General features: G+C 53.4%; 1 protein-coding gene across 2 annotated transcripts in view; it reads left to right on the top strand.

The window, feature by feature from the left end:
* Window positions 1-2800: 2800 nt before the first annotated feature.
* RSPH14 (radial spoke head 14 homolog) overlaps window positions 2801-11631 on the top strand; it is a 61985-nt gene continuing 53154 nt past the window's right edge. For both annotated transcript variants that reach the window (XM_033837283.2, XM_073790336.1), the window contains exons 1-4: window positions 2801-2903; window positions 3848-4114; window positions 5122-5224; window positions 7821-7939. In XM_033837283.2, the coding sequence (XP_033693174.1) occupies window positions 3916-4114; window positions 5122-5224; window positions 7821-7939 (421 nt within the window). In that variant the 5' untranslated portion in view covers window positions 2801-2903; window positions 3848-3915. The remainder of the gene's footprint in view (window positions 2904-3847; window positions 4115-5121; window positions 5225-7820; window positions 7940-11631) is intronic.

Genomic DNA, 11631 nt, shown 5'->3' with positions numbered 1-11631 from the left:
CCATTTATTCTCTTAGCTCATCTCCTACTGCTTCCCCCTCCCCCCCCCATCCCACACATGCTCCACTGGCCTCCTTGCTGTTCCTCCACACGCCAGGCACCGGGGTGCTTGCATCAGCTGTCTCCTAGGCCCGGAAGGCTCTGTCCCCAGATAGCCACATTGCTCAGATGTCACCTCTAGATGAGGCATCCTATTTACAACTGCCGCATCCTTCCAACCCCTTATTCTGCTCTATTTCTCCCAGGCACTTAGCATTTTCTAACACATTATATAACTTGCTGTTTATGTTGATTGTCTGTCTCCCTCCACTGAGCGCAATGAGAGCAGGGGTTCTTGTGTATAGTCCACCCGACTTATTGCATCAGCCAAACAGTGCCTGCACATAAGCAGGCATGGAGTGAATGTTAAATGAGTGAACAAATATTGCATTTACAAAAGCAAGGTGAACACTGTTTGAAGTATACTGCCATTACATTAAAAGGTAAATGAATTGTATTTACTCGTATAAACTTAGTTTATCAATGGAAAGATTCCAGTGGTTGCCATAGGTAAGGACGATCCGTTGGCTGGGGACCAAGGAGGGAGGGAGACATTATACTTTCATACTTTTTGGATTTTCTTGTATGTACATATATCACCTATTTGGTAAATAATTCAAATGAAAATAAACATTTTGGAACAGAGGGAATACAATAATATCCCCCCGTCTCGGCCCTTCTGGGTTAGCCCTGATGCATTTCGGTGTGCTTTGTACCTTTCCCACAGACACCTCCTCCTCTCTGCAATCATGGCATAAGAAGAGGCTCTTGCTGTAGCACTGGCATTTGATCGCCCTGCAGTGACAAGGAATGGACACGCCTTCCATTTCCTGACCTTCATCTGCATAGTTCTGAACCTAATGATGCCTGAATATCATATGCCTTGGCTTCTAGAGCTCACGCTGCAACATTAATTTCCATAATTAATGGCTGTTTAAAGGCTGACCTGAGTCACTGAGCTTCTGTGAGCTAGTTTCTGTTTGCAGAGAGAGGCATGTGGGGCTAGATGGCTTCCAGAGGCATTTATGAGATGGTAGCCACAGAAATGAGATGGTAGCTTTGGAGAGGAGGACCGTGTATGGGACAAGGGAAGGGGATGCAGACACTGATAATGTTCTAATGGTGAATTCACAGGTGCTTATTATATTTTTATGTCTCACAAATTAACATATATGCTACATAGAATGTTATGTGTGTGTTTGCAAAAATAATAAAAAGGAGATTGAAAAACAGAAAATTGAAGGACGATTTTACAAAAAGACTCTCTGTAACCAAATCCTGAGAGATCTGGAATTCCCAGCTTTGAGAATCTACTTGATTCAGCTCCCTGATTTCACAAGCAAGGAAATGAAGGCTCACACATTCCAAAGGATTTGCTTCATGAGTTAGAACTAGATTTGGAACCCAGCTTTCCTAAATCCCAGCCCAATGCTCTCCACACCACCTTTGTACAAAAGCTAGGATGCTCTAGGTTAGACAGACCCTTCACAACTTGGTCCTTTGAGGGACAGCGGTAGGGGCAGACATCCACATCACAAAGTGGGGTCCATGGCACACAGATCAAAGTCAGTTGCCTTCGTGTCAGAGTTAAATGTGCTGGAGGTCGCCGCTTGGTGTCTTTGTTAGTGAGTTTCACTGCTAAGGGCTCAGGCCTCAGGGTGAGCTTCCCTGAGTTGCTCAACTTCCTCCTCCGTTTACTCTGGTATAAAATGGACCTGACTACGTACTTCAAGGGTTTGTTGTGAGGATCACACAAGATGGTGAAAGTGCTTTGATTATGAAGCTTGACTCAAATCCATTAACCATTCACTTCTTCTACACTTACCGAAAGGCCTCCTGGTATATTCCTGGCACTGGGGAGGCAAGGAACCAGGACCGAAGTGGCCTCCACCCTCAGGGAAGTCTGTTGGGGGAAACAGACAAGCAAGTAGAGAATAAGAAGAGGGAAGTGTGCCAGTGGGGTAATTAAGCTATAGGATCACTCGCTAATTTTGAGTTGGGCAGAAGGTCAGCTTCCTGGTGGAAGAGTACAACAAGTTGTGTCCTGAAGAACAAAGAAGTGGATAGTGTTACAAGCAGCCCAGCTGCAGGAAAGAGTCAGCCATTTGGGGGATTAAGAAAGAATCCAGCATGTGTGGAGGAAGCCTTCACCCAGGGCCTCGAGCGGTAGGCTAGGAGTCCGGACTCTGTCCTGAGACCAGTGGGGAGCCCTGGGAGGGTTTGGTGTATGTGGTGGCTGGCTCTGGCTTGATTTCAAGAACAACTGCTCTGGCCAGCAGTGCATTGAGTCCACTGCAGGGGCCGACCTGTGTTGTCACCAGCCAGTCAGCCTGCCGAGGAAGGAGCCTGGACCAGGGCTAAGCAGTCCTGGAATCAGGCCTCAGTGATTCAGCAGAAGCTACTGAACCTCTTTGAGGTTCCTGTCCGTAAAATGGAGAATGTTATCACCTCACAGGTTTACTCTGAGGATTAACAGTGTGCCAAGTACCCAGTACAGAGAAAGGCGCACATAGACACTTCCCTTCCGCACTATGAACAAAGCTGAGCCGCCTTTGTTCCCCACAGTAACCCTGTAAAATATCACCAACCCCACTTTACTGCCGGCCCTGGCCTGGGATGTTCGCGCCTGCGCGGTGGGCGCCGAGTGTGCAAGAGCTGCGTGGCTGACGCTGCTCAGGGTCGCCTGGCAACCGGGTCGCCTGGCAACGGGCAAGTGCTACAGAACCTTGCGCGCTGAAGCAGGTGAGTCTGCGGCGGCCGACAGGGGCCAGGGGCCAGGGGCCAGGGGTCCCCAGACCCACCCGGTCCTGATCAACAGGCCCCGCGCCCTCCCACCCCAAGCCAGCCCATACCCCTTAGATGAGGGTAGGCCCCTGTCCCTGGCGCCCACCGTTTCCTGAGAGGGGAGCCCCGATCCCAAATGGCTGGGCCCCCTCTTCTCTTCCAGCCCGGCCCCTTCTCCTCCTTCCCTAGTCACCAGGTGCCCGGAATCAGAGTCCGGCTCACCTCTCTTAGTGGAGTCGGTTCCCACAGGCAGGGGTTTGTCACTGCCACTAAACGCGGTCACAACCCCCATCAGCTTAATAATAACTCAGCCAAAGTATCTGGAGCCCTGGTGAGCCAGGCTCAAGAGTCTCAGCGAATATGGCAGCTTGGCGGGGGTCGGGGGTTGGGGTGGGGGTGGGTGCTATTATCATCTCCCTTTTGAGCTGCAGAAAGACACAGAGGCAATAACTTGTCAAGGGCCACCCACTGGCTTGGGTCTGGAGCCCATTCTTAACTACTAAGCCACACTGCCTACAGTTGCTCAGAGTGTGTGTGTAATAAAAATACATCGCACTTTAACCTTATTTCCTTCTCTATGGATGTGCTGGGAGCATCCGACTGTGGGTCCCTGATGGGTGGATGTGCTAGACCCAGATTTGAACATGGGTTCCTAGTTCGTGGCCTCCACGGCTCGTTGCCCCTAAACCTCCGTTTCCTCCTTCACCCCTCCTCCTGGGGTAGCCGAGTTGGATATCAGGTATTGCTGGCACAAGATAAGCACCGGATGGAGCTGATACAGTGTTTGCTCATTTGGCTTAGTTTGTGTTTTCAATGCCTTTGTCCCAAGGCCCAGCCTATAAAGTATCGGGAGAACTCTGAAGTTTGCAGGTTGGGCCGCCACTTCACTGTGAAGTTTGGGCTTCACTGTGACCTTGAACAAATCCCTTTGTTGCTCTCACTCTCAGTTTGCTCATCTGTAAAATGGAAGTAAAAATACCAAATCACAGCAGCAATGTTGACAACTTTTGGGTTCTTTTAATCAGTGGTTTCTGCAGAGCTTCACTTCGAAAGCGACAGAGCCGCCCTGTGCAGGAGCGGGAGGCGTGGGAAGATGGCCCACACCCAGATCTCCAAGTACCTGCCCCCCGACATCAACCCCACCCAGGCTGCCATTGCCTACGGCTGCCGGGCGCTGCCCAAGCTGAACGAGGAGCTGCAGTCGGAGGACCTGTTGACAAGGCAGAAAGCCCTCATGGCTCTGTATGACCTCATGCACGACCCCGAGCACGTCTACACAGCCATCCGCATAGGTGAGCGTGGCACAGCCCAAGTGACCACGACTGTGGTCTGGATGGACAGACACAGAGCAGCTTGAGGTGGCCCCTTCACAGCATCCCTCCCAGCTGGTCAGCCCATCCTCAACTGGACACCACCAGTGGTCAGCCCCCTCTGCTATGACTCAACCCGGTGGCCACACATCCACCCAATAGGCCTTTATCTGTCTCACCCGCAAGGCTGTCACAGAAGATAGGCACTGGCCCTACTGAAACCACACACACACGGGGACCTGTGTCCACTGTGTCCCACTCCCTTAATTACCCACATAAGAGTTGAACTGATTTTAGTGGCACGGTCACACCTGTCCCAGATCAGGCCCACGATGAGTGAACTGCCGCCTCCCCCACCAGCCTTATCTGAAGGGCTAGTTTAATCCCAGAGATGGTGGTAGCGGTCCCTACGCCGGGTGGAGCTTCAATAAAAAAGGTTGCTATTTAACGAGCCCGACTCTGGGCCAGCGCTGCCATACGTGCAGTGCCCGTGTTACCTTAGTCCTCGAAGCACTGGCCCTGGGAGGGAAGGAACCGCCTCAACCCACAGAGGAAAATGGAGGCTCAGAGAGAAGCAGTGTGAGGCTAGGGCTGCCCCATAAGTAAATAAGGCAAGATTTTTAGGTGCTCAGTCTGGCTTCCCGAGGTGTAACCCTTTCAAGGGTACGCGACTAGTGGGTGACAAGGCTGGAATTTGACTTCCGGTCTCTCCAAACGCAAAGGGCATTTTCTGAACCCTGTGGAGGACTGGGAGGAGGTGTGCAGAGATTCACGAGGGGGTTTGGATGACAGGGTCCTGGGGGATGAGCCTTTCTAGCACCCAGAGTCCCCGCCAGTGACTCTGAAACACTCCATCACCCACACGATGCCCTCACACCCCCAAACAGTAGAGCCCTGGTGCTCTCGCTCTGGACATCAGCTCACTTGTCGACTTCTAGGTTAGCTGGTTTCTGAGCTTGGTGAATGTTCAGAGGTTTTTCTGCCCGTAGGCTGCCTGGAGAGCCTGAAAGATTTGCTGATGGACACCAACGACCTGGTGCGCATCAAGACCACTGAGGTGCTCTATATCATGGCCACCCACAACGTGGGCAGGTGAGCAGCTGCCTCTGGGTATCAATGTCACGCTTTGGAGCCGCACCCCTCCCCTGGGGTGGCACATGCTTGAACGACCTTGAATGAGCTGCTCGCGGGGCAGGGAGTTAAATGAGTTCATGCACGTGAAGTGTCAGCCCCGTGGTGGCTTGGTTGGCCGCGGGCGCTCTCTCTCTGGTTCCCTCTCCCCACGGATGGGTGGTCTTTGGGAACTCACACACCCGCTTGCTCAGGGCCACCTCCAGAAGGCCGCCTCAGCCCCTTGGTCCCCTCGACCCCTCAGCTCCCCGTCTCTTCTCTGGGTTCTGATGTCAGGTCCCTGGGAGGGGGGTGGCCAGCCCAATCCCTGCGCAGCCCTGGCCCAACAGGTCGCTATGAACTGGGTGCGTGTGGGGAGGTGGTGACACAGTGAGCGCCCCAGTTCACAGGTGTTGCACCAAACAGGGCAGACGGGTGCCGGGGAGAACGGGGGAGTGGGCTCGAACCTGGCATCTGCAGCGCCGCCCTTTCCTGCTCTGACCTGGCAAGGCTCTTGGTCGAGTCTCACTGTTCTCATCTGAGACAGATCCAGAAAAGTGCTTTCTCTCATTCTTCCTGCTCCTTTTTCCTCTTTCCGGACCCGATTTGGACATTAGGAGTAACCCCAGGGAGGGTGACGGAGGCTGAGAGGAGGGATGCTTGAAGTTTGGGGATTACAGGAAACTACGAGCCCAGTGACAGTGACCATAGGTCTGTTTATCCTCATAGGAGGTGTGGGGGGTGGTTCCCGGCTGTAACCACTTTAGCAGGGCGACTCGGTGCAGAAACTGTCACCGACTGAGGACCCGATGTGACTGGCACACTGTTCTCCAATGTCCCTCCCAGCACCACCGCAAGGGGCGGGGAGGAGCCCGGAGCAGGCAGCTGGTGTGCCCAGGGTCCAGGATTCCAAGACCCAGCTCACTCTAGCACACCACGCTGGACAAAGGGCAGAAGTGACCGGGGCCGACTTCTGAAGTCCGCCGGGCTCAATGGTCATCTCACCCCTCAAACCCTGAGTAACTGCCCATGTTGAAACCTCCTGCCTTCCTGGATCCACACGAGGAGCGACGGGGAGCGGATGAGTGTGGAAGCCAGGGGCCTGGCCTCTTGTCACCTTGGGGAGTTACAGCTTACAGAGCTGACTTACCAGCAGGGTGACTCGGAGTGGGCACCTGGGCGCAGAGTGAAGAGGCCCGGACACCTCACACCGGGGGTCAGGGAAGGCCCCTGCAACTTGGGGGTCCCACTGTGATTTCCTTCTCCCAGAACGACTCATACAGACCTCACGGCAGAGCACAGTCAGGCACTTCCTGTGTGCTGGGCACTGGGCCAGGCCCCGCTCTGAGTTCTCATTTAGTTCTGACCTCAGCCTCGAGAGATGCAGCCTTGAAACCCTCACCAGACGTAACTGGGCCCAGCAGTTAGTTGGTTAAGCAGAAGGAATGGTTAAAAAGCTAGGATTGGAAGAAATTGTATCTTCCCTTCAAACAGTTCACCTTAACCCCAAACCCCTAAACGATCAGGCAGTCAGCAATCCCTGCGTGCCTCTTCTTGGCTATGGGCCCACTGCATGGAGCTTCCCATCATCTTTTTTGCTTAAACCAGCACCTGTAACATCATGGAGCTTTGATTCTTTAACGTAGAGCAAGCACTCAGACATTAATGAAGTGATCTGCATGCAAAACCCTTCGAGAATCTTCACAATCATCTCACTATTTTTAAAATAAATGTATTTATTTATTTTTGGCTGCACTGGGTCCTTGTTGCTGCGTGTGGGCTTTCTCTAGTTGTGGTGAGCAGGGGCTACTCTTCGTTACAGTGCGCGGGCTTCTCATTGTGGTGGCTTCTCTTGTTGCGGAGCACGGTCTCTAGGTGTGCAGGCTTCAGTAGTTGTGGCACGTGGGCTTCGGTAGTTGTGGCTCACGGGATCTAGAGCACAGGCTCAGTAGTTGTGGCACACAGGCTTAGTTGTTCCACGGCATGTTGGATCTTCCCAGACCAGGGCTTGAACCCGCATCCCCTGCATTGGCAGGTGGATTCTTAACCACTGCGCCACCAGGGAAGCCCTATTTATTTATCTTTTTAGACACTGACCTTGGAGTTTCCCAAAACATTCACCTTTGTTTTCATAAGGAAATCAAAACAAAAACAAAAACCACCAACTCTTCTCCCATCAAATTGGCTTACCTGATATTCAGTGAATCTATATCATTATAACAAGAAGCATGACAGGCCTGCGTGGGTTTGGAGGCACGTGGCTGCCCTGGACAGTCCGCGGGTCTGTGCCCGGCAGGTGGAGAGAAGCGGTCAGCTCAGCCCGGCTGCTCAGGGGAGGTTGGTCATGCACTTCTGTTGCCTGGAGTCGTCCTCCACCACTCAGGCCGCACTGCTCTCACCTGACGTGAGGGCCACCCCCAGCCTGTGCCTTCTCTCCGGAGGCCGCAGGAATGCGGTCCCGTCCAGCCGGCACGGGCTTAGGCTCCAGGGGCCGGGAGGGCAGGCAACCGCCTCTAGGTTCTTATTGGATCCTCTCGTGGCACGTTCGTTGTGTCTAAATCCCACTTCTCTTCCCCAGAGATGGCTTTTTAGAGCATGACGTCATCTACGCCCTGTCTTTCCTGCTGAGCGACCCCCAATCAGCCTGCCGGGAGAACCTGCACCTGGCCTTCAAGCACCTGGCACAGCTGCCTGCAGGTAGGCTCACCGTGGGCGCTTGGGTGGCCCTCGGTCTCCTCTCCTAGTCAGGCGCCTGCCGTGCCGATCACAGTTTAGAGCATATTTTTTAAAAAGCTATGCTTTTATTAAGGTACCATGTACACGTTAAAAAGGCACACGTCATACGTGAACGCTTGACTAACTTGTACTAAGTGAACCTGCCGCTTCCGGCACCGCTACCCAGATGAGGCAAGTGTGCGGAGCATGGCCGGCACCTGCCCCTGCCAGTCACCACCCCTCACCCAAACGTAAACCGGCTGATTTGTCTTCAGGTTATAAGACCATGGGTTAGTCTGTGCCTCTTTAAACTTGACATAAGTGGAAACATACAGTCTGTAGTATTTTGTTTCTAGCTTCTTCGTCTCTGTTGTGCGTTGTGTATTTGCCCATTTGCTCTGCAGTGTGGTATGCACACTATATGAGGGCGCTACGGTCTGTTTATCCCCTCTGTTGCTGATGAACTGTTTCAAACATTTGAACTGTTTCTAGTGTGTGGCAGCTGAGAATACAGTGGTCGCTAACATTCTTACAAATATCTTCGATGGACATGTGTATGCATTTCTTTTGAGATACGCCTTGGAGAGAACTGCTGGGCACAGGGCAACTTTATGTCCAGCTTTAGAAGGTACTACAAATGGCTTCCTAAAAGACTTTTGCCAATTTACGCTCCCAGCAGTAGCGTATGAGGGTCCCAGGCGTTCTGTATCTGCACCCACACTTGATTTTTTGGCTCTGATGGTGGGTGTGTGCTTGTGTCTCACTTTGGTTTTCGTTTGTATTTCCCTGGTGACAAGAGGCCTGTAAATGTCCTCTTGTGAGAAGCACCGGGGCACGTTTTTAAGGATGAAAGACCCCACCCCGGGCTCACCGTCCCCTTCAGCTGACTGCTCCTGCTAATCTGATGCTGAGTCCAGGGTAACCGCCACCCGCTGACCGACCGCAGCTGGAGGGTTGAGATTCGTGTCAGGTTGATACTCATCCTGTCACAAGACACAATGAGCAATTTTAAATGAGGGGCTCATTCCAAGAGGCAGGATATCAGGCCTTAAAGGGGGTGCCTTAAGGCCGACATGGGCCTTCAGATGTCCCGGGCCAGGAGTTGGACAGACCAGGTCCCTCTGCCATCCCCTCATTCCCCGTGTGCCCCTAGACAGGCTGCTTCCCCATCTGGGACGTTGAGGCTGATGGGAACCCCTGCTCCAGAGGCCTGAAGTGAGGACCAGGCGGGAACACTCCCCGAATCAGGGCCCAGAGAGAAGTGACTAAGGGAACAGGTGCAGAGAGGCAGGCTGAGCAGAGCCCTGGGAGCTGGGGTTGCTGCCCGCCCAGCCGGGGCCATACCGTCCTCTAGCTGGGCTGGGCTGGGTGTGCCAGGCCGGACAGCAGCACCCCGGGTGGTCTTTTTAAAAGACCACCCCATCCCTGGCCCTATCCCACGTCACCTGGTGGGCCCTGCCCACATCTTCCTTGAACGCACCTTGGCTGGTTCTCCTGGGCGACCACGGTTGAGGGCCCCTGGGAATATCGGGGCGTCTCCATAAAGGACCAGTTCTGGGGCTGAGCTCCATGGACGCCTCTGCTCACCACTCAGGAACATTCCTTCCCAGGGTGTGGAGAGAGGGGACTTGCCGTTCTCACTCAAGGCTTTTAAAATCATTGTGACCTGTGTAAGCGTCCAGGGGAAGAGAGAGATGATGATAACGAACATCAGGAACCATCACCAGATTTGCTAAATCTTAACATTCAACCATATTTCATAGTTGCTTGAGATTTTGCTTAAAAAAATATAGCCCCCTGGGCTTCCCTGGTGGCGCAGTGGTTGAGAGTCCGCCTGCTGATGCAGGGGACATGGGTTCGTGCCCCGGTCCGGGAAGATCCCACATGCCGCGGAGCGGCTGGGCCCGTGAGCCATGGCCGCTGAGCCTGTGCGTCCGGAGCCTGTGCTCCACAACAGGAGAGGCCGCAACAGTGAGAGGCCCGCGTACTGCAAACAAAACAAAACAAAACAAAATACAGCCCCCTGTGAACCTCCCCCACCCAGCACCCTTTCTCCTGCCCTCCCTGGAGCCACCAGTAGTGGGTGAATTCATCCCCAACATATGTCTTTGTATTATTCCCTGGCGGTCTAGTGGTTAGGATTCTGCGCTTCCACTGAAGGGGGCATAGGTGTAATTGTATATAGATCTTGCCTTCCATGTTTTAAAACTCTCTAAATGGATTTTGCTGTACGTATCCCTTTGGTACTTGAAAAACCTAATGCTATCATTGGGAATGTACCCATGTGTGTCATGGGCTCCATTTCCTGATTATAACCCCAGCCTGCCCATCCCTTGTTTGAACGTGTGTACTTACATTCAGTGAACTTACTCCAGTCCGGCGGACCTGCATGAGCTGGTTTTCCCCAGGGCTTCCCCAGAGAAGGGCGTCATGGGGCCAGAGAACACAATGGCTTCCCAGCTGGAGAGCCCGTCGTGCTCCCTCCCAGCAGCCTGGCCGAGTGCTAAGCCGTGTAGCTGTCGCTGTCCTATGGCTCTGCCATCCCCCAAGACTGGGAAGGGGCGTCTTCTCTCTGCCTGGCACCGCCTCCATCTCCTCTCCTGCCCGGGGCCTCCCAGGAGCCTGAGCCCATTCTGCTGAGTTGTTTTTTCCATTTCTCATTGATTTGAGGGAGTGCTTCGTTTATCCGAGATTCTAACACTTTGCTGGTCACACATATTGCAAATATCACTTCCCAGGCTATCTGCGTGGCTTTTCTCTGTTTGTTTATTCATTGGTCCAGCAGTTTTTCATTTGAATAGTAGTGAGTTTCATCAATCTTTTCCTTTGTGACTTTTTTCTTTTTTTTGGTGTTGTTTAAGAGAATTTGGTGCTAATAGCTCATGGAGATATCCTGCCATATTTTCTTCTGAAAGTGAAAGAATTTTGCTTTTCACACTCAGTCCGAGAAGGTACCTGGGCCAGCCCAACACTGTCTTAATTACAAAAGCTCTAGGTATTCTGGGTTCTGGTGGACAGGCCGGAATCCGCAAGCACTAGGCTCACCATGGGGAGCAGGGGGTGTAGTTTGCACTTTATCGTAGGATTTATCACAGGAGTCCGTGCCCAGAGGAGGCCTGGGACACTCTGGGGAGGGGTAGGTAGCAGTGGGTGGGGTGGGGGTGGGTAGCTAGAGGGAGGGAGGGGGACATGCAGTGTGGTAGGTGCCCCAGGAGGACCATCTGAGTGGCCCCTGAGCGCAGCAGCTCCTGGGTTGGCCCGTGTAGCCGTGTCCTGGGGGTGTCCTCGCTGGGCCTGTGGGTGGGGGTCTGGGTGGGTGAGGGCATCTACTTCTGGGGCTGCACTCTTACCAGCGTGGGGCCTCGGGCGCTAGCGAAGCCCATTGGGAGCAACAGGTCACAGGGGTCCAGCGGCTCTTCCGGGACGGTCTGCATGCAGGGCGCAGCGGCTCTCGTGCTGGTGGTCATGGGTCTGGGTTCTCTGTCCACGGCCACGACCAGAAGGACCCTCTGCACCTGGCGGAGTGCTGGGCACGTGTCTGGCACTCAACAAATACTGGTGGTTTAGCAGTTTCTATGCAGGATTTTAAAGGACTATTTGTCGGCTGTTTTCCTGCTGCACTTCACGCCCATGTGTTGGGGTATCTGTGGGGACGAGGCCTTTTCTGGGCCCTG

Source organism: Tursiops truncatus, chromosome 13 (assembly GCF_011762595.2).
Source record: "Tursiops truncatus isolate mTurTru1 chromosome 13, mTurTru1.mat.Y, whole genome shotgun sequence".
Classification (NCBI taxonomy): domain Eukaryota; kingdom Metazoa; phylum Chordata; class Mammalia; order Artiodactyla; family Delphinidae; genus Tursiops; species Tursiops truncatus.
This window is presented reverse-complemented; position numbering and strand designations above follow the sequence as displayed.